The sequence below is a fragment of the Mesoplodon bidens genome (genome assembly GCF_964165515.1).
Source record: "Mesoplodon bidens genome assembly, chromosome: 1".
NCBI classification, from domain to species: domain Eukaryota; kingdom Metazoa; phylum Chordata; class Mammalia; order Artiodactyla; family Ziphiidae; genus Mesoplodon; species Mesoplodon bidens.
Window position 1 is genome coordinate 189,651,821 of NC_138176.1, and position 21,586 is coordinate 189,673,406.

Consider the following 21,586-nt stretch of genomic DNA (forward strand, 5'->3'; position numbering starts at 1 on the left):
CCTGTACACATATAAAATGATGTACATACAAGGTTATTCATTGCAGCATGGGTTGATTGATTAAAAACAACTTAAGAGTCTAGCTATACGGATTAAATGAACCATGGCATCCCTTCATTATATGTAATACTCTCCAGCTCTAAAAAATGAGGAAGCTCTCTGGCCTTACATGGTAAAATCTTCAAGAAGAGAAAAAAATCAAGAGCAGAATGTGCTATCTTTTGCGAAAGCTAGAAAGGACAGAAAAAAATTGCAGAAAAATTCTATAAGGATACATAAGTAATGAATATAATTACATATCAGGGTAATGTGATCATATAATTTGTCATCCAAATGGAACAGTTGGTAGAGTGAAAGGACATGTTATTAATAATTACTCCAGGACAACAGATGGAAAATGGCACTGTCCTGGACAAACTGGGAGGTATGATCAACCTATATAAAGGGCGCAGAGTGGGAAGGGGAATGGGGACCTTTTTTATTGTACTTTACAAAAAGTACCGGTATGTGGTGAATTGTAACCAAAAACAACTCGTTCTTTACCACAGGTAGTTAAGGGATGCCTTAAAGAACAAGGAACGGTAAACCACAGACCTGAGACACGGAACTTGATGAAAATCCGGTAGTTTTGCGTATCGGGCACTTATTGGGGTTGCACAAGCGACACATCCTCTTGGAGTTCATCCGCCAATCCGAAGTGGGAGCGTGCGAGCCTGAGCCTGTGAGAGAAGCCCGGGCCGGCTTCGGACTTGAGGGGTGGAGCTTCGCGTCACTCAACCCTGGGGGCGGGCCTAACGCAGGCTTCCACTCTCGGCGGTCTGGCCCACACAGGCGCTACTCTGTGGCATCTCAGGTTCCCTCTAGCCGCACTCTGGAGGACTACACTCGTTTTCTATTGGCCGTGAGAAGCCCCGCAGCCTTCGCTGAGCTGGAGAAAGATGGCGGCAGCCGTGCGACAGGATTTGGCCCAGCTCATGAATTCGAGCGGCTCTCATAAAGATCTGGCGGGCAAGTGAGTATTTCCCAGGGGCCTGGGAGGTGGAGAGTAAAGCCAGAGACTTGTTCTCCTTGGATTGATGGCGGCTTTCGGATGTGAGGCTAGGAGCGGGCCTGATGACCAAGGGGGCGGGCCTGAGGTCAGTTGTGTAGGCAAATGTTGGGAGCAGCAGAAAACTGGAAGGGACCTTGTGTAAGGAGCCCTCAGGACCGTAGATCTGGGGTGACTGTCAACGTTTGCAGTCCCTGATGGCATCCTTTCCGGTATCTTAAGATTCTAGAAGCGCGGTCTGTGGGACGACTGCTTCCATGGCCTTCTAAGCCTTCCCTGGTGCCCCTTCCCATCGCCGGCCGGCCTCTCACACTGAATCCTGGCCTCTCTTTGCCCCTGCTCCCCCTTTTTTTCTTTTTGATTGAAAGGAAATTTATATTCTGGGACCTTGGTGTAGAGTTTTCCGGGGAGATGGCTTCTTGAGGCTGAGGGGGGCTGAGGCGGTATGGCCGCTATCATGTCGTTCAGAGCCACTTGAACCATCTTCTGTAGGTTGTGTTTTGGGTACTCTCTCTCCGCCACCAACTCTGAAGAAGGGCACGTAGGCGGCATGTCACCATAACATGGGTCGGGATGTCTAGAGTAGTGATGTTTGCAGGGATCTGGATTGTTTAGGCATTTGGTCGGAATTTATGTGGAAGGCTTAGGTGCACTCCAACTTAAAATTTGTGATATGTGCCTGCCCTGCAAGCCGCCTTTGTTACAGACAGATGTCAGTTTTCTCTTTGTACATTTCACAGCACTGGTTTTTTTTTTTTTTTGTAATGAACATGCATTCTGTTTAAAGTGTGCTTCTCAAGTTGATCCAATTTACATCCCGACGGCTGAGATCACTTTGATCCACTCAATAGGATACGACTGCTCTAACCTGGCCGCTGAAACCTTGACTTTGTTTTATGTAGGCTGTAATGCTTTTTGTCTGGTGGTAAATGTAATCTACTTTATCAGTGGGAAATTTAGCTGTGTATCTTGGGCTTAACTACTTTGTGGGGCAATTTCCCTCTCAGGAAAATTGGATCATTATATATATCCTGTCTGAGGACAAAATGAGCATGTGTGTGTATATGCACTTATATCACACTTACATCACTTAGAACAGTACCTGACACTTAGAAATAGCCATAGGATTGTCGTTGTTACTATTATTATTATTAAGCAGTTAGTAAATATGTATCGATGTAATAATCCCTGGGTTGGAAATAAGTTGAATATGTCTCATTACTCAATCCATTTTGCATGTAATTTTAATAGATTTGGATGAAAGTAAAACTAGCTTATTTTTTTTCCATGGCTGCTCTCCTTTTTGTTTTGTTGAAAACAATAAGTTTATTAGTTATCAGAAGAGATAAAGTTTTCATGTATTTGCAGGATTCTGAAACTTAAGCTAAACATTTACTTCCTCCGCTCTGAATTGCAGATAAACAATAGTGTCCACCTTATTGGGTGCTTTAGTTATTTACTGCTTGTAAACAAATCAGAAACTTAGTGGTGTAAAACAAAACATCTCAAGATGCTTTGGGTCTACTGAGCTATTTTGCTGATCTTGTCTGGGCCCACTCATACAAGTGCAGTCAACTGGCAGCTCAGCTGGGGTTGGTGGGGCTAAAATGGACTCACATACACATCTAGCTGTTGGCTGGGTGTCTCTCCACACTGCCTCTCATTCAGTAGTTTAGCTGAGGATTCCTTACAGGGCCTTGGGAGTGTTCCAAGAGGGTGAGAGTGGAAGCTGCAAGGTCTCTTAAAGCTACCCTTGGAAGTCTCACAACATCAGTTCTCAAATACTGGTCAAAGTAAGTCACATGACCAGGCCAGATTCAAGGGGAGGGGAAATGGAGTCTACCTCTTTATGGGAAGAGTGGCCAAGTTACACTGGATGCCATTACTGTAACAATCTAGTACACAGGATTATTATGAAGATTAAATAAAATAATGTGCTTGATAACTGATAGCCAGTGCTTCCTGAGGAAAGTCTTGGCCTTGCCTGTGGGTACATATCTGGTCCTATCTGGGCAAGAACGTGTCATATTTATTTTCATAAGAAAACAGTTCTGCCAGCTACATGCTTTATGAGAGAAATACTCTTGAAATATATCAGTGGTTTTAAGCTTTATGTTAGGAGCTGAGTAACAAAGGATTCCATATGAAGAAGTAATGGAGTAAATTCCTTTTTAAAATACTGATACTGTGTGTTACCAGCAATTTGCAGAATATCTATAACAGTAGTTATTTAATAATATTGGTTGACTCAATGAATAGCTGGAAAGGTGCAGAGCATATATTTGAAACCAGTATATATTTGTCTACTGTAAAAAGCTCATTTTTAACCCACCAGACTACACTGATTTTCTTGTCAAAACTTCAATTAGAAATGCTTTCCCATAACTATGAAATAACACAACAGTCTGAAATTGATGTAAGAAATTGTCACATGAGAAGCATTTTTGCAAATTATATAGACTGCTTTTGTACACATTATGCATTGTGTTTGTTATCTCATATAAAGTTTTAGAAGAAGCAAAAAGCCTTGAGAGAGGGAGCATTTGTTGTGAGAGCCTATCTTATTCACTTGGCTAAAACCTGTGTGATTCTTCAAAATTCAGTTCAGATGTTATTTCTTCCAAAAAACCTTCTCTGAACAACCATCAACACATGGAGGACCTGGTTAGTTTCTCTTCCCATGCCCAGTGGCATCCTATGCTTACCTCTATGATAGCACTTAATTGTTTTGTCTTTTTACTTCTTGCTTTTCCAACTAGAATGTTATATCTTTGAGGGCAGGTTTGAGGTCATGGATTATAGGTCTTTGTTGAGTCAATCCTATATAAATATGACCTTTTATTTTTTTTCCTTCCCAGTTCTGTGGTATGGAGGGTATTCAGAGGAAAATATCAGGCCTTTGAAATCGAAATGCTTCATTTTACAAAAAGCTGTCAATCTGGAGAAAGAAAAGGGAGACCTTTTAGCTGCTCTTGCCTATTAAAAAAGCTGTTTTGCAGAAAAGAAAATAGACTTTTCTACCTCATAGAGGTAGACTTTGGATCACAGCTTTCTAGTAATACAGTGGAATAGAATTGTCAAAAAATAGAGGATACACACACACACACACAAAACAGAGGTCAGACCTCAAAGACCCCTTCTAACGCAGATTCTCTGGTTCTCTGTTATTCCCACACAAAAGTTTCAGTGGTTCCCATCTGAAGAGTGGAGTTCCCTAAAATCTAGTGTTTACCATATGCCAAGCACAACTTTACTTACATTTTTAAATCTTAAACAGTAGGTGATAGTATTTACATTACGTGTGAGAAAACAGAGGTGGAACCCTTTGCTCTGGGGTCACATAGCTAGTGACAAAGCCAGAATACAGTCTGTCTGCTTGGCTCAGAGCCCTTAACTCGACACACCGACCTTTTGGTTTTATATTACTTTCAGCAAACTGGACTGCATTTCAGACAAATTTTTTTTGCCTAGAATTTCTGTCTTCTCCTACTCTTTCCCATCTAACACTAACTAAGTCCAAATATTTAGACTGCTTAAAGATCAACCTCATTGGTGGATGAACCTGGAGTCTGTCATACAGAATGAAGCAAGTCAGAAAGAGAAAAACAAATACCATATGCTAATGCATATATATGGAATCTAAAAAAAAAAAAAAGGTTCTCATGAACCTAGTGACTGGACAGAAATAAAGACACAGGTGTAGAGAATGGACTTGAGGACACGGGGAGGGGGAAGGGTAAGCTGGGATGAAGTGAGAGAGTGGCATGGACATATATGCACTACCAGATGTAAAATAGATAGCTAGTGGGAAGCAGCTGCATAGCACAGGGAGATCAGCTCGGTGCTTTGTGACCACCTAGAGGCGTGGGATAGGGAGTGGGAAGTGAGATGCAAGAGGGAGGGATATGGGGATATATGTATGCGTATAGCTGATGCACTTTGTTATACAGCAGAAACTAACACAACATTGTAAAGCAATTATACTCCAATAAAGATGTTAAAAAAAAAGATCAACCTCATTAGGAAATTATTTCTGTCTTCTAAAAAATTATATTAGCACTTAGCTGTAAGATTTTATCTTTAATATTCTGCAACTTCATTATGATGTGTCTATGGATTTGATTTTACTTATCTATGTCAATTAGCTTTTGCTGTGAAATAAACCACCCCAGACCTCCACAGCTTAAAACAACAATCATTTATTTAGCTCATACTTCTGTTGTTTGGTACTTTGGGCTGGGTGCAGCTGGTTGATTCTTCCCTATTCCACGTGGTCTTGGTTCCACAGGGGCTCCAGGTGCACCTGTAGTCAGCTACATGTAGGCAGTCAGGTCAGGTAGGCAGCTCTGCTTCTCTGTTGGCTGGGGCGGTGGCAGGTGACTGGGCTACATATCTCATCATCCAATAGGTCGGCCTGGACTCATTCATGTGGCAAAGCCGCGTTCCAGCGGATAAAGACAAATTCTTTTAAAGTCCAGGCTTGGAACGGGCACTTTACTTCTATTTCTGTTGCCTTCTGTTGGTCAAAACAAGCCCAGATGAAAGGGTAGGGAGATGAACTCTACCTCTTGATGTGAAGAGTTATGAAGTCACATTGCAAAGGGGCATAGATACAGAGAGTAAAAGAAATGTGGGCAATTTTTGTAAATGCTCTACCGCAGGGGTCCCCAGCCCCCGGGCGGTGGACCGCTAATGGTCCAGGCCTGTTAGGAACCGGACCGCAGAGGAGAGCAGGAGGTGAGCTGCGGGCGAAGCTTCATCTGCCGCCCCCCATCGCGCCCCGTTGCTCGCGTTGCTCGCGTTACCGCCTAAACCACCGCCACTCCCCAGCACACCCCTTCCATGGAAAAATTGTCTTCCACGAAACCCATCCCTGGTGCCAAAAAGGTTGGGGACCACTGCTCTACCGCATTATCCTGGTTAAGCTTCATTGTGTTTCTTGAATCAATGGATTGGATCATTCATTGTCTTGAGAGGTTTTTCAGCTCTCTCTATCTTTATTATTATTATTATTATTTTTTGCGGTACGTGGGCTTCTCACTGCTGTGGCCTCTCGCGTTGCGGAGCACAGGCTCCGGACGCGCAGGCTCAGCGGCCATGGCTCACGGGCCTAGCCGCTCCATGGCATGTGGGATCTTCCCGGACCGGGACATGAACCCGCGTCCCCTGCATCGGCAGGCGGACTCTCAACCACTGCGCCACCAGGGAAGCGCTCTCTCTCTCTCTCTCTCTCTCTCTCTCTCTCTCTCTCTCCCCCCCCTCTCTCCCTCTCTCCCCCTCCCCCTCCCCCCCCCCCTCTCTCTCAATGTTGCCTCTGTCCCATTCTATTTTCTCCTCTAGACCCCGGGTGAAACCCTTGTTAGGCCTTGTTACTGTGACCTCTGTGCCCCTTACTCTGTACTTTCCATTTCAAGGCTTTATTCTGGATAAGTTCTCCTACTTTCTAGTTTGTCAGTTCGTCAAATGTGTCTAGTCTGCTGTTAAGAACTACACCGAATTTCAAGTTTTGGTAATATTATTTTTTAGTTCTATAGCTTTTGGTGATTCTTTTTTCAAATGACACTTTTTATAGTTCCTAGTTTCTTGCTGAAACTTTTTAAAAGCTTGTCTTTGTCTCTATAAACTTGATAAACGTAAGTGTATTTCAGTCTTTCTGGTAACTCCAGTATCTGGAGTCCCTGTTTGTTGCTACTGTCTGTTGTTTTTGTTGATTCCAGCTAATATTGTCGTATGCATTGTAACGTTCGTTGTTGGGCAAATTATTTTTAAATGTATTTTTAGAAACAACTGGAGGTCTATGATGTTACCTTTCAGGGAGGATTTTCATTTCCTTCTGCTGGACACCTGACAGGGTTAGGAGTCTAGGACCAAGGCTTCCAAATTTATTGGTCTTCTTACTAGATGATCCTTGGAATAGAATTTGTAACCGTACTTCCAAAGTGCTAGTGTTTCCTCCTTTGGAAGGTAAAAAACCTTAGATCCCTGTTCTAGTTTTATCAGTCAGCCAGAAATTGCAACTTGCCTTTCAGCGTTTCCAGCAGATGGCAGAACACCCCAGAGCCGAGCCCACTTCTCCCCAGCAGAAGTGCCTTTCTGCCTCTCAGCTATCTTTCCACAGTCAGCATATGCTTTCAGGCAGAAGCTATGGTTCACGTCTTTGCGCTCTTAGTCTCTTCTCTTTACTCTTTCTTGTTAGGATTTTATGCTATTAAAATTTTTTTTTCATTTCTTTCAACTTTTTATGTTGTTTTGGAGGCAGGATTGGTCCAATATCTATTTCACCATTACTGTAAATGAAAGATCTGTGAATACATACCTGTTATACTCATTTTGAGCACAGATAGTGACTGTGGTACAGTTTCATGTGTATATGTTTTATTTACCTCCATATTCCTTTCAAGTGCCAAGAAATCAGAAATTGATATACTGAACTTTAGTTCACATACATAATAGATGCTTGATAAACATTTGTTGATGATGATGAATGGGTAGGACAGATGCAAGGTGCCTTAATTAAGTTTCTTTTCCTCTGTAATATTTTCTAATGAAAAAATATTTGGTACTTGTCATGTTCTCCACATCAGTCACTTTTCCATCTTTTCCATTGATTTAGATTTTTTTTGGTGTTCTCAATACAGCTTAGTTGATTGATAAGTTATGAAACTATATATTAAAACAAATTATTAGCAAATTTTTATAAGTGAGACATTGTCATCTTTGAATACAATATTATTAGTATAAAATAACTGGGATTTAAGAATAAGAGGGTTTAGCCATAGTCTTCATTTAATTGATTGTGAAAAACAAGCCAATCTAAAAAAGAAATAATAAACCATTGAATGCATTAACTAGAACCATGTCCAGGGCAATAAAGTAAATGTATAAATATAGATATGGAAAATATATGTGTATATGTGTGTGTATATATGTATATCTGTAGAGAGAGAGAATGAGTTTTTTTTTTGTTTGTTTGTTTTTTGGCCGTGCTGCACAGTTTGTGGGATCTCAGTTCCCCGACCAGGGATTGAACCCCGGCCACGGCAGTGAAAGCGGCGAATCCTAACCACTAGGCCACCGGGAAACTCCTGAGAATGAGATATTCAATGTAAATAAATTTTTAGATAACCGTATTTCATGCCTCAAATGTAACAATTTTTTAAATGACAATTTTTTATTTTAAAGCTTGATAATATTTCCTTGCTTTCTTGGAATTGTTTGTCTCTTCTTTTGGAGTTAGCTATCTTTTCTGTCAGTATACTTGCTTTCTTACAAAGCCAGTTTGATTCACTGCTGTTTTGAGAAATCGTATAACCAAGGCTGTGAGAATATTGTATGAGTTGAGAATCAGTAAGTGCTGAATTGTAGCTTGAGGGTGTGCCCTACAAATACAAGTCATAAGTTTGAATGAGTTTGGGCCCTATTTGTATATTTTTATTTCTTGACTATATTCTGGATAATGTTCTGAATAATTGCAATTAGGTTTGTAAAATGCATTAACTAATGCTTTTAATAAATATTATGATTGAGACAAACAAAAGGGATAAAGAATAGTATAATACCAATGTACCAACCACTCAATTTAAGAAATAAAATGTTACTAATACTGCTGTATCTTTGAGTCCTTATGATGTTCCAAGTACTCTTCTAGGCATTGTATATATAGCAGTAAACAAAACAAAAATCTCTGTCCTCATGGAGTTTACAGTTTAGGAAGGAACTTACCATTGCCTAATAATTGTTAGTGTTCTTGTTTTCAACATTTCCCCATCATTTGTAGAATGCTGATTTGAATTTTGTGTGACCATGAATATTAGGCAGAATAGTTATTGGAACTGAATGTAAATAAAGAACTAATAGGCACTGAAGGATGTTCTGTCAGGACATTTGGCTTGGTGGAATGTATTTTGTACACACTAAGACATTTAATCTCTAATATTTGGCTTCATTGCATAGTCAACATTATCCTATTGTTGGTAACCCTAGATTCATTAGGTCCATAAGGAAAAGGTTCTGGGCCACCTCAAGTAATGTTCTTGTGTGTACTTTAGTGAAGGAAATATAGCTTATCTTTTGAGGCACTTGAAAGGAAATTTACGTTTTAAATTCAAAACTAAAACTTGGGGCTTCCCTGGTGGTACAGTGGTTGGGAGTCCGCCTGCTGATGCAGGGGTCGCGGGTTTGTGCCCTGGTCCGGGAGGATCCCACATGCCGCGCAGCGGCTGGGCTCATGAGCCATGGCCGCTGGGCCTGCGCATCTGGAGCCTGTGCTTCGCAGCGGGAGAGGCCACGACAGTGGGAGACCCGTGTACCGCAAAACAAACAAACAAACAAAAAACCTAAAACTTGAAAGAAAAAGTGGCACCTTAGATCCATTAACTTAGATTTACTCTTTTTGTGATAGACATGAAAACTTTAAAAATGGTGATGTACTGTAAAGAAAACTAGAAGAAGTAGCACTTTGAATTACACATTTAGTGTTTCTTGTGATGGACTGGAAACTTAAAAAAAAAATCTGTAGTGTACTATAAAGAAAACCACAAACTAGAGCACTATGAAAGAAACCAGGGTAAATAGAAATGAACAAACATCAAAGTTAGCATTAGACTATATAGTGCCTTCTAAACACTTTTTCTTTTTGGTATTGTTTTAGGTATCGTCAGATCCTGGAAAAAGCCATTCAGTTATCTGGGGCAGAACAACTAGAAGCTTTGAAAGCTTTTGTGGAAGCAAGTAAGTGGAATGAAAATTCCGTGTTTGCCTTGCATTACTGAGTTAGGACTTAAAAGCTTGCTCAAGCCTTGTTTTATAACAAATTGTCAATATAATTTACATTGAGATTAAATTAAATATGCATTGAGCTTGATTGGTTTTAGAATTTAAACTACTTACAACTTGATATTTGATTGTTTTTCAGTTGTTTTTCAATGTGAAGCCATTGTTACATTTACAATTAAGGTTTTGTATAGTTATTGATAAAGCAACTGATGGAGAGACAATATAGCAAATGATAAAAAAGAATAATCTGGATTCAAATCCTGGTCTGTGATTTTATTAGTTATGTGATCTTGGGTAGGTTATATAACCTCCTTGTGCCTCCTTTTCCTTGTCTATAAAATGGGAATATGATACCTACTCTGTAGAATTGTTGGGAGATTAAGTGAGTTAATATCCATAATGGAGTGCTTAGAATAGTACGTGGCACATGATAAGTACTAGATAAGTGTTAGCTGTTGTTAATGTTAAGAACATTGCTTTTGAATGGGAACTAGAAATTTCCATTCTTTAAGACACTCTTCCCCTCTCCCTGACTTCAAACATATCCAGTTATCTGGAAAATTACTCAAAATTCAGGCTGGAATTTATCCTGAGTTCACAATATTAATGATACTTGATAGTGCTTTACAGTTTACAGTGTGCTTTCATACACATTATCCATCACACAGGCTCCTTTTCATAACCTTGTGACTAACAATGCAGGTATAGATAGCCCTATATAATATATTATAAAATGAGTCTCAGGATTAAGTGACTTTTTCCCCAAAGGACATTCAGTTAGTCAGTGGCACAGCCCAGACTAGAAACTAGGTTTTCTTACTTATAGTTCTTATTTATTTATATTTCCCTGAGAAGTGCTAGTTTGTATAGTAATTTCTAACAGTTATAGGTACCTAATGGCACTTGTAATGAAACTGTTCTCAGTCACATCCAGTATCATCCAATTCTAATTAATATAGTATAAACTGATTAGTTACAAGGCCTGTCAGTTACTGCCTCAAAAAATTGGGGCCTGCAATGTGAGACAAACTGCCAATGGTTTCAGAAAAACTCTTTGAGTGGCTTTTTTTTTTAAGACCGTTGAACTTAGTAGCAAAAGAGTAGTGCTTTTTATAAACTTTGATCTTTATATAAACTTTCAATCCAATGAACCACCAAAAAAAAACCAGTCGGGCTTCCCTGGTGGCTCAGTGGTTGAGAGTCCGCCTGCCGATGCAGGGGACACGGGTTTGTGCCCTGGTCCAGGAAGATCCCACATGCTGCGGAGCGGCTGGGCCCGTGAGTCATGGCCGCTGAGCCTGCGCGTCCGGAAGCTGTGCTCCGCAACAGGAGAGGCCACAACAGTGACAGGCCCGCGTACCACAAAAAAAAAAAAAAAAAAAAAAAAGCAGTCTACTGTTAAAATCATTTGCATCAACTGTATAGTTTTGAACTGTCATTTATTTCCCCAGTAACTACTGATTTAAACTTAATTTATCTAAGGAGTGGTTCACAAGCATGATGCATCTTTTTAAAATGTAATAATAGTTATAATAATAACTAACATTTGCTGAGTGCTATGTGCCAGGTATTGTTTAAAGCACTTTATGTATATTGCATTTAAGCTTCATAGCAACCTTATCCACATTTTACAGAAGAGGAAAGGGAAGCACAGAGAAGTTAAGTCTCTTGCCTGAGGGCATGTAATCAGGAGGATTTGGAAGCAGTGTGGCTCCACAGTTTTCATCCTTAATCATATATAATAATACCTCATAAATGTTTATAAACAGTGTCATAAAATATGTCTATGCATCTAGTGCTGACCTAAGTTCTTATTTGTTGTTTTTATCAGGAAAGTACAAGTGGCAGTAACTGTCACTACTCGCTTTATTTAAACTTCATGAAAATTATTTCACTGTTTCTTCTTTAACTCTTTTTTTGTAGCTAGGTGGAATATAAGAACATAAATAAAAATATTAAGTGCTTCTGTGCCCTCACTTTGTAGAAAAATAAAGAAGAGAAAAGAATGACGTAAAATTCTCAACTGTTAAAACTTTTTCCCAGCCATTTCTGTTTCTTAGAAAAGTTGTGGTATTTTTACTGTTTTGATGTAGTTGTTATGTAATCAGATAATTCAGCATAAGGAAAACTGGTTCTATAATATAAGGTCACAGGGGTGTGGAGATCCCTAAATAATGCTTTGAAGAGTACACTGGTATATATTATTTTTAGTGTTAATTTTAGGTGAAAATTGATTGCTTAATAAAAACATAAATTACTCATGTTTTCTTATCCCTTACTTTTTTTAACAAGTGGTAAATGAGAATGTCAGCCTCGTGATCTCTCGCCAGTTGCTGACTGATTTCTGCACACATCTCCCTAACCTACCTGATAGCACAGCCAAAGAAATCTATCATTTCACCTTGGAAAAGATCCAGCCTAGAGTCATTTCATTTGAGGAGCAGGTAAAAACCTAGAGCAGTGGTTTTTGTTTTGTTTTTAGGACTCTGTTTATTATGTGTTTCTTTTTTTTTAATTGAGATATAATTGATGTACAATATTATTATAAGTTGCAGGTGTACAACATAGTGATTCACGATTTTTAAAGGTTATATTCCATTTATAGTTATTATAAAATATTGGCTATTAGAGTGGCAATTGTTTTTTTTTTTTTTTGCGGTACGCGGGCCTCTCACTGTTGTGGCCTCTCCCGTTGCGGAGCACAGGCTCCAGACGCGCAGGCTCAGCGGCCATGGCTCACGGGCCCAGCCACTCCGCGGCATGTGGGATCTTCCCGGACCGGGGCACGAACCCATGTCCCCTGCATCAGCAGGTGGACTCTCAACCACTGCGCCACCAGGGAAGCCCTAGAATGGCGATTTTTAAACTTGAGATAGCAGCAATTATTTTGAGACATACTATTAAATTTTTAAAGGAGGTAATCACTCAACTTCATTTTTACAAAACAGTGTGCCAAACAGCATTTTACAATGTAAGATCGAATAAATATCATGATGTTTTAAGTCCAACTGACATTTGCTCACATACTATAATTTGGTTTTATGAACCAAATATTACGCTTTAGATAATTTTTTAAAAATTTTATGTATTTATTTATTTTATTTTTGGCTGCATTGGGTCTTCGTTGCTGCGCATGGGCTTTCTCTAGTTGCAGCAAGCGGGGCCTACTCTTCATTGCAGTGCGCGGGCTTCTCATTGCAGTGGCTTCTTTTGTTGCGGAACACGGGCTCTGGGCGCGTGGGCTTCAGTAGTTGTGGCGTGCGGGCTCTAGATCGCAGGCTCAGTAGTTGTGGCGCACGGGCTTAGTTGCTCTGCGGCATGTGGGATCTTCCCGGACCAGGGTTCAAACCCGTGTCCCCTGCATTGGCAGGCAGATTCTTAACCACTGTGCCACCAGGGAAGTCCCTAGATAATTTTTAAAAATCAGTAAAATTGTTGATTAGGCTGAGAACATAGGAGAACTCCAGCATTATATATGCAGTGACACAAAAGCAAAACTTAATATTTAAACTAAATTACTGCCATAATCCACATTGTAGAATGTGTTAGTTCACTCTTTTGATATTCTGTAAATGCAAAATTCATTAAAAATTTGGGTAGTCTAGGTAAACTTTTACATTTACTTGCCTGCATAATATGTTGAATGAGAGCATTGTCACAATAGATTATCATCTATTTATTTTAAGTAGTTTACTAATATCAGTGGAAATAATTTAACATGTATACCTCCTATTCCAGGTTGCTTCCATAAGACAGCATCTTGCATCCATATATGAAAAAGAAGAAGATTGGAGAAATGCAGCCCAAGTGTTGGTGGGAATTCCTTTGGAAACAGGACAAAAGTATAGTAAACAGTGGATATAAAACATGTATAATTGTTCACTTTTTTTTTTTACATTCTGGTACAGGAAACGGATAATGAACAATTTAATAAATAAATAAGTAAAATTTGTACTATTTTTAGAAGGGGCAAAGGGGCAAAGTGGGGGACAGGATATATTATTAAATAGGGTGATTAGAGTGGTAGGGTGGTCCTGATATCACCTTTTCAAACACTTGAAGGAGGTAACAGAGTAGCTATGAGCTGCCTGAGGGAAGAGTATCAGTAGATCCTCTTAGAGAGGATAGCTAGTGCAAAGGCTCTAAGACTGGAACATGCTTAGAGTGTTTTAAGAAGAGCAGGGAGACCACTGTGGGTTGAGTGAGCAAAGGGGAGTGTGATAGAGGGTGAGATCAGAGAGTATTGGGTACCAGATTACATGGGGTCTTGTAAGCCATTGTAAGGCCTTTGGCTTTTTTTCTAAGTAAAACAATGGGGAGCCATTGGAGGCTTTTGTACAGAGGACTGACATGATCTGATCATGTTAGATCATTCTAACACTGGGTTGAGAATAAACTGTAGGCATGCAATGATAGAAGTAGGGACATTAGTTAAGAGGCTTATGAGCTACTGCAGGTGAGATGGAGATTGTGAGAAATGTTGGACCCTGGATGTGTTTTTAAGGTAAAGCTAAGGGTTTCTTGACAGCTTGCACATGGAGTACAAGAAAAAGAGCCAAGATAAGTCCTGAGTTTTGGTCTGAATAACTGGAAAAATAAAGTTGCCATCTACTGAGTGGTAAAGAATAGGTTTTGAGGGAAGATCAAGAGTTCTGTTTTGGACAGGTGATAACCAAGTGGAAATATCTAGTAGGGAGTTGAATATATTAGTCTGGAGTTTAGGAGAGAGGTCTGGACTAGAGATGTACATTTGGGAGTCATTGATATATAAATGGAATTTAAAGCCTTTAGATTGGACGAGATCTCCAAGGGAGGGCATATAGGTAGAGAAGAGCACTGAGTACTGAGCACTTTGACATTAAGAGGTCAGGGGCAGGAGGAAGATACAGCAAGTGAGGATTGTCCATTGAGGTAAGAGGAAAACCAGAAGAATGTGGAGTGTGATATCTCAGAAGCCAGATGAGGAAAATGTATCAAGAAGGAGCAAGTGATCAACATGGTGTTGATGGTCAAGTAAGATGAGGAGTTGAAGGTGAACTGTAAAAGGTAGTAACGTGGAGGTCATTGGTGACCTTGGCAAAAGCTGTTTTGCTGAAATGGTGAGAGTGAAAGCCTGATTGGAGCTGTTTAAGAGAGAACGGGAAGAGAAGAATTGGAGATGGTGAGCATGGGCAGCTCTTTGGGGAAGTTTTCATAAAAGGGAGCAGAGAAGTAGGGTAGAAGATACAGCAGAGGTTAGGCTGAGATTATTTTTTCTTTTATGATTCAGTGGAAAGCAAAAATTTGACCTAGGGGAGTAGTGGAAAGGACTCTTGCATGAGTAGACTAGAGGGGAAGGAATCCAGTGGAGAGATAGGCTTCAGATAGGAGCATGGACAGTTCACTTGTGAGAGAGTTTCTCAGCCTGGGCACTCTTGGCATTTTAGAGCGGATAATTCTTTGTCCTGGAGGCTGTCCTGTGTATTGCAGCTGTTGAGCATCATCAGCGGCCTCTACTCACTAGATGCCAGTGACACCACTATGCCTAGTTGTGACAATCAAAAATGTCTGTAGGGCTTCCCTGGTGGCGCAGTGGTTGAGAGTCCGTCTGCCAATGCAGGGGACACGGGTTCGTTCCCCGGTCCGGGAAGATCCCACATGCCGCAGAGTGGCTGGGCCCGTGAGCCATGGCCGCTGAGCCTGCGCGTCCGGAGCCTGTGCTCCGCAACAGGAGAGGCCGCAACAGTGAGAGGCCCGCGTACCGAAAAAAAAAAAAAATGTCTGTAGACATTGCAGATTGTTCCCTGGTGGGCAGAATAGTCCCAGTGATCTATGGTAACAGCCAGGAACACAGAGTATATGGGTGCAGATATTAGTAATGTGGTGATGGAGTTTGTGCAAGTACTTTTTTCTTTGATTGTTTCAATACTCTTAGTGAAGTTGGAATCAGAGTCATCATCTGAAGTGTGGATGGGGGTGAGAGTTGTGAGGTTGAGGAGATATAAGAATATCAAAAAAAATTCTCTGGGAGAGTGGGATGGTGTACAGCAGTAAGGCTCATTCAAAGGTCGTAGTCACTAAAATGAGATCAGTCAGATTGGTTGGGTGTTTTTCTTCATCAGAGTTTGGCTACATGGTTGCAGGAAAGGAGTAGGTGAACTATTAGGTTTAACCAGCATTATGATTTCGCCCAACAAGTATGACAGCATGAGAGGGGCAAGGGAGATGAGCGCACGTGCAATTCAGTGATGGAAATGATTGACCATAGGAATTAAGCCAGGTAAGGAGGAAGTGAGGCCTTTAAGAGGAAAAATACAATAACAATGTAGTAGGATCAGTGGTTTGGAGTCACAGTGGGTTCAATGGATTGTTAGGTTTGAGATACTAGAGAAAATGAGATGGAAAAACAATTAGAAAAAATTAAGATGATAGTTTGTAACTCTTATCCAGCCAGTCTTACCTTTGCTATGTATTTTTAAAAATATTTATAGTTCTTTATGAAACATTCCTCCAAAGTATATTGTATAGAAGGATGAAAGGTGTGAAACTCTTGGTTGTATTATTAGACACCCTTCCTCTTTCAGTTGGCAAGTATAAAAGTACCAACTGAATGACAAAAAATATTTTCAGTTACTTCTCTACTCTTTTACCAGGTGAATAAGGGATTCTTTTTTTGTCTTCATGAATATTTGTGATCATAAGTCAAACACTACTTCAGGCATCTTGCCGTTTGTATATGTATGAAATTGTTAGACGGTGATGCCCCTTGAAAAAGCAACCAGTATATGAAAAGGCCTTCATTCATACACAGATGTTGAATTTTGTTTTCTAAGGCTTCTTGTTAATTTGGGTTTTTTCTTGGATAGTTGGAAAAGGCTGGAGGTTTTCTTAATTGCTTTGGTCTTATTCTGTCTGGAACAGTTTCTCCCTAGCACAGAGCAAATGATTTATTTTCATTGGTAGTTGATGTAAATATAAAATGGATATTGTTCTTTGCAGTGGTGAGGATACCAAGAGCTGAAAATTCAGTGGTTTTTCTAAACAAGTTAAAAAGTGATTTTGGTAAATTATTGAGAGGCTGCTTCTTTAAAAAATGATTCATTCTGATGATGAAAGTAATGGACATAATAGATATCTTGGCATAAAATATGAAAATGCAAAACATATGGTGCTGTTCGTAGCAGTTTATATAAATATGAGTTGTGAATGGAAATAATATAATAAAAAAATAATATATGGCTTATGGAAAATTTTGAATTGATATAAAAATTTTGAAGAATTAATTTCAAAGCTGGGCCAAGTCAGTTGTAAACACTGTTCTTGCCAAATGGTGGCTCCACTTTTGCTGGTAAATAGAATTAATTTTTCTGTGAGGATTAATCTTGAATTATGTGAGTTTTGAATTATGTTGGGTCTTCAGTTATGCATTTCTTACATAAAATGTGACTATTGGGATAAAGAAGAAAAATGAAAACCACCTGTATTCTCAGAGATAATTGCTATTACTATCTTGATATACATGTATAGAAATACATTTGGATGGTTTCTTTCTTTTTTTTTTTTTTTTTGCGATACGCTGGCCTCTCACTGTTGTGGCTTCTCCTGTTGCGAGTACAGGCTCCGGACGCGCAGGCTCAGCAGCCATGGCTCACGGGCCCAGCCGCTCCGTGGCATGTGGGATCTTCCCGGACCGGGGCACGAACCCGTGTCGCCTGCATCGGCAGGCAGACTCTCAACCACTGTGCCACCAGGGAAGCCCTGGATGGAGTTTTATGTACTGTTTTATCCAATTTTTTCACTTAGCAAAAACTTATGCCTATTATCAGAAGTTATTATAATAACTGTATAGCATCTACCATCTTTATGTACCACAACTTAATTGATAACCACAAATACGATTATGGGTGATTTCCATTTTTTTTATTATGGATATTTATGAATAACTTTACAAATGAATATTCTGTACATATATATGTATGTACAACCATGATTTTTTTTAAGGATTTATTTTTTAGAGGTAAAATACAGTAGGTAAAGAAGATATGCATTTTTAAAGAATTCAAAGGATGGCTGGAGAGCATACTACCAAATTGTTTTCCAGGATGGTTGTACATGTTCATAGTTCCCCTGGTAGTATATGATATATCCCTGAACTGAGCTTTTTTTTCTTTTTTTAAGATCTTTGATTTGTGAGACTATCTGAGGATTAGAAGAAGCTAAAATAAAACATGAACAATGCTAAAAATAATAAAAACTCAATAAATCTTATTCTGGAAATATGTTTTAGCTTATCTATATAATATACTGCAATAAAAAGTATGATTCCCTTATATTAACAGAATATATATAAGGAAAAATTAATGTATTTCCTACCACTCCCCAAATTTTCTTGATGAAATATTTAGTCATTCTGTGTCTTTCTGTTATACCCTAGACAGTACAATGTAGATTATAAATTGGAGACATACCTGAAGATTGCTAGGCTATATCTGGAGGATGATGATCCAGTCCAGGCAGAGGCTTACATAAATCGGGCATCATTGCTTCAGAATGAATCAACCAATGAACAGTTACAGATACATTATAAGGTAACAAATGAGCTAATTTGGAAAATTAATTTTGTATTGGAGAATCCTTCAGTAATAAGGTGCTCCAGAATATCTGATAAATGCTGTTATATAATAAAAATTTTCTTTTGCTTTTTATTTTTAATTTTTCTCCCTAATTGAAACATTTTCCCTCTTATAGGTATGCTATGCACGTGTTCTTGATTATAGAAGAAAATTCATTGAAGCTGCGCAAAGGTACAATGAGCTCTCTTACAAGACAATAGTGCACGAAAGTGAAAGACTAGAGGCCTTAAAACATGCTCTGCACTGTACCATCTTAGCATCAGCAGGTAAATACGTTATTTACACTTTAACGAACAGTAAGTTATCTTTGCTTAATGATTTCGGGTTCATTACTACTTGAGGATTTAGCAAGGAGCTATTCTTTAAGAGGATATCTTATTAATAAAATTATGATAAATTTAAACAGTTAAAAACACCGCATTACTAACTTAAGACATTTTAAAATATGCATTTATCAGCCTATCACCCACAGGTATTAGGAATAGTTAAGAGGTAATCTGAAGTTTAGTTCTCCTAAAATATCACTGAAAAAATGGATATTAAATTAAGTGAGAATTAGACAAAGGGAAATGAAAATTAAAATCTAGAAATGAGTGCTGTGATAATGTACTTCTTTGGGGTTTGTTTGTTTTTTTATCTTCAAGCCTCAGTTTTAGACCTGGTGCTTATCATTTTCTTCCATAAATATAAATAATAAACTATTCTGTATTCTTTTTTACTAAACTGTAGCATGTAAATCATTCAACTTATAAAGCAGGAAAGGGTATTGAGAGGAAATGCTGATAATTCTAAGCCATGGCTTTTCTAAATCATTTTAGAATGTCTTTTTTTTTTTTTTGCGACGTGTGGGCCTCTCACTGTTGTGGCCTATCCCGTTGTGGAGCACAGGCTCCGGACGCGCAGGCCCAGCGGCCATACGGGCCCAGCTGCTCCGTGGCATGTGGGATCCTCCCGGACTGGGGCACGAACCCGTGTCCCCTGAATTGGCAGGCAGACTCCCAACCACTGTGCCACCAGGGAAGCCCTAGAATGTCTATTTTTGAACTGTTTAGTTGAGAGCCTAATGACATGTTCAGACTACACATTTCATTCTCTTTGAAGCAGTCATCTTATTTATTTTATTTTTGTTACTGAAAAGGCAGTACATAAAATGGACTGCTTTGTACTCTGAAGAACTATTACTGATTCTTTTATTTCCTTCAGTATAAAAGTGTGTATCCCCTTTTTTATACACAAATGATAGCATGATAAATACACTTTTGCAACTTTCTTTTTTTAATGTGGATATTCATCACAGCGGTCTTTATATGTCATTACATAAAGCTCATTCTTTTTGATTTTCTATTGTTTGTCTTTATCATAATTAGTCAATTATAAACAATGCTGTAGTGATTATACACATATATGAATATATGTATAGGTTAAATTCTTGAATCTAAGGGTGCATACATTTAAAATTTTGAAATTATAAGTTGCCCTTTAATGTTAGACCTTCTAAACAACAATATCTTTGTGAACCTGATTACTCACACACACATTACCAAATTTTTGTATCCTTGCTAACCTGGTAGAAGAAAAATAGTATTTCATTCTAGTTTTAATTTGCATTTCATTTATCATGAATACTCTTGGACATCTTTTCATGTGTTTAGAAAAATAATTGAAAAACCCATTTTTTTGAGTGAATTATCCGTTTATGTCCATTAGCCATTTTTTTGTGTTTTTATCTTTTTTTTTAATAAAAGCTCTTCATTTATATAAGAAATTAACAATTTTTTTCCTCCCAATTTATTGTCCCCTTTTGGGCTTTGGTTATGAAATTTTTGCAATGCAGAAACTTTAAATTTTTATATAGTTAAATATTTTAGTTTTTTATGGCTTCTGGGTTTTTTTGACTTGCTTAGAAAGGTCTTCTCTATTGTGAAATTACATATTTTAAATTCCTTCATGTTTTCTTCCAGTACTTTAAGTTTTCAAATTCTCTGGTCTCAGGACCCCCTTAGACTCTGAATAATTGAGAACCCTAGAGAGCTTTTGTTTATGTAGGGTATATCTGTTGATTATTGAATTAGAAATTGAAGTGAGAAATTTTAAAATATTTATTAACTCATTTAAAAGTAACAATAATAGATCTATTAGCTATAAACGTAAATGACATTTTAATTTAATTTAATTTGTTTTTTGGTTGCACCACACGGCTTGTAGGATCTTAGTTCTCCGACCGGGGATCGAACCCAGGCCCTAGGCAGTGGGAGCGCACAGCCCTAACCACTGGACTGCCAGGGAATTCCCGACATTTTTATAAAATAGCTGTTTTTTCTAAAACAAAAAAAGTTAGAGAATTGGAATTGTTTAACTTTTGACTTTACAGGTCTTTTCATTGTCTAGCTTAACAGACAGAAATTGAATTCTTGGGCTTCCCTGGTGGCGCAGTGGTTGAGAGTCCGCCTGCCGATGCAGGGGACACGGGTTCGTGCCCCAGTCCGGGAAGATCCCACATGCCGCAGAGCGACTGGGCCCGTGAGCCATGGCCGCTGAGCCTGCGCGTCTGGAGCCTGTGCTCCGCAACGGGAGAGGCCACAACAGTGAGAGGCCCACATACCGCAAAAAAAAAAAAAAGAGAAATTGAATTCTTAAATGTACTTCTGTGCTTAGCCTGTTTTGATATGTTTTGGTGGGAGTATATGAAGAAAACCCAGCCTCACACAGATACGTAGTTGGAAAAAGGAGGCATGTTTAGTGACTTTTTCAGATAATCGTGGGTATTCATCTTTTATACTATAACTTGACAAGTAGTGTAGTTTCTTATGGGTTAATTGGAATGTGGCACCTGAAACCATATCAGTGAACATTTTGCACTCTATAACGTTAAAATCTTGGTCTGTCTTCAACGTTGATGGATCTTTTACCCATGTAAGATTTTGTACCATCATGTATTGGTTGTTTGGAAAATGTTGGTTTGGTGATTTATGCAGAGCTTCCAAATATTGATGTACTTTATTATCCAATATCCAGTATCCAATGTATTACCACTGATCTCATCAGAAAAACCTTTAAGTATTGGGAGGTTGTCAGCCTCATAGTGGCAGATACAAGTTTTCAGAGATTTTAATTTTTTTCTTTAAAACTCAAATTTTATCAAGGGCAGCAA

At 38.9% G+C, this 21,586-nt stretch overlaps 1 protein-coding gene across 2 annotated transcripts in view; it reads left to right on the top strand.

Annotated features, from left to right (window-relative positions):
- Positions 1-872: 872 nt before the first annotated feature.
- The window catches only part of LOC308620297 (COP9 signalosome complex subunit 4), a 44,870-nt gene continuing 24,156 nt past the window's right edge, over positions 873-21,586 (top strand). For both annotated transcript variants that reach the window (XM_081239748.1, XM_081239749.1), the window contains exons 1-6: positions 873-1,012; positions 9,699-9,778; positions 12,116-12,267; positions 13,562-13,665; positions 18,237-18,390; positions 18,551-18,701. In XM_081239748.1, coding sequence (XP_081095874.1) covers positions 939-1,012; positions 9,699-9,778; positions 12,116-12,267; positions 13,562-13,665; positions 18,237-18,390; positions 18,551-18,701 — 715 coding nt within the window. In that variant the 5' untranslated portion in view covers positions 873-938. The remainder of the gene's footprint in view (positions 1,013-9,698; positions 9,779-12,115; positions 12,268-13,561; positions 13,666-18,236; positions 18,391-18,550; positions 18,702-21,586) is intronic.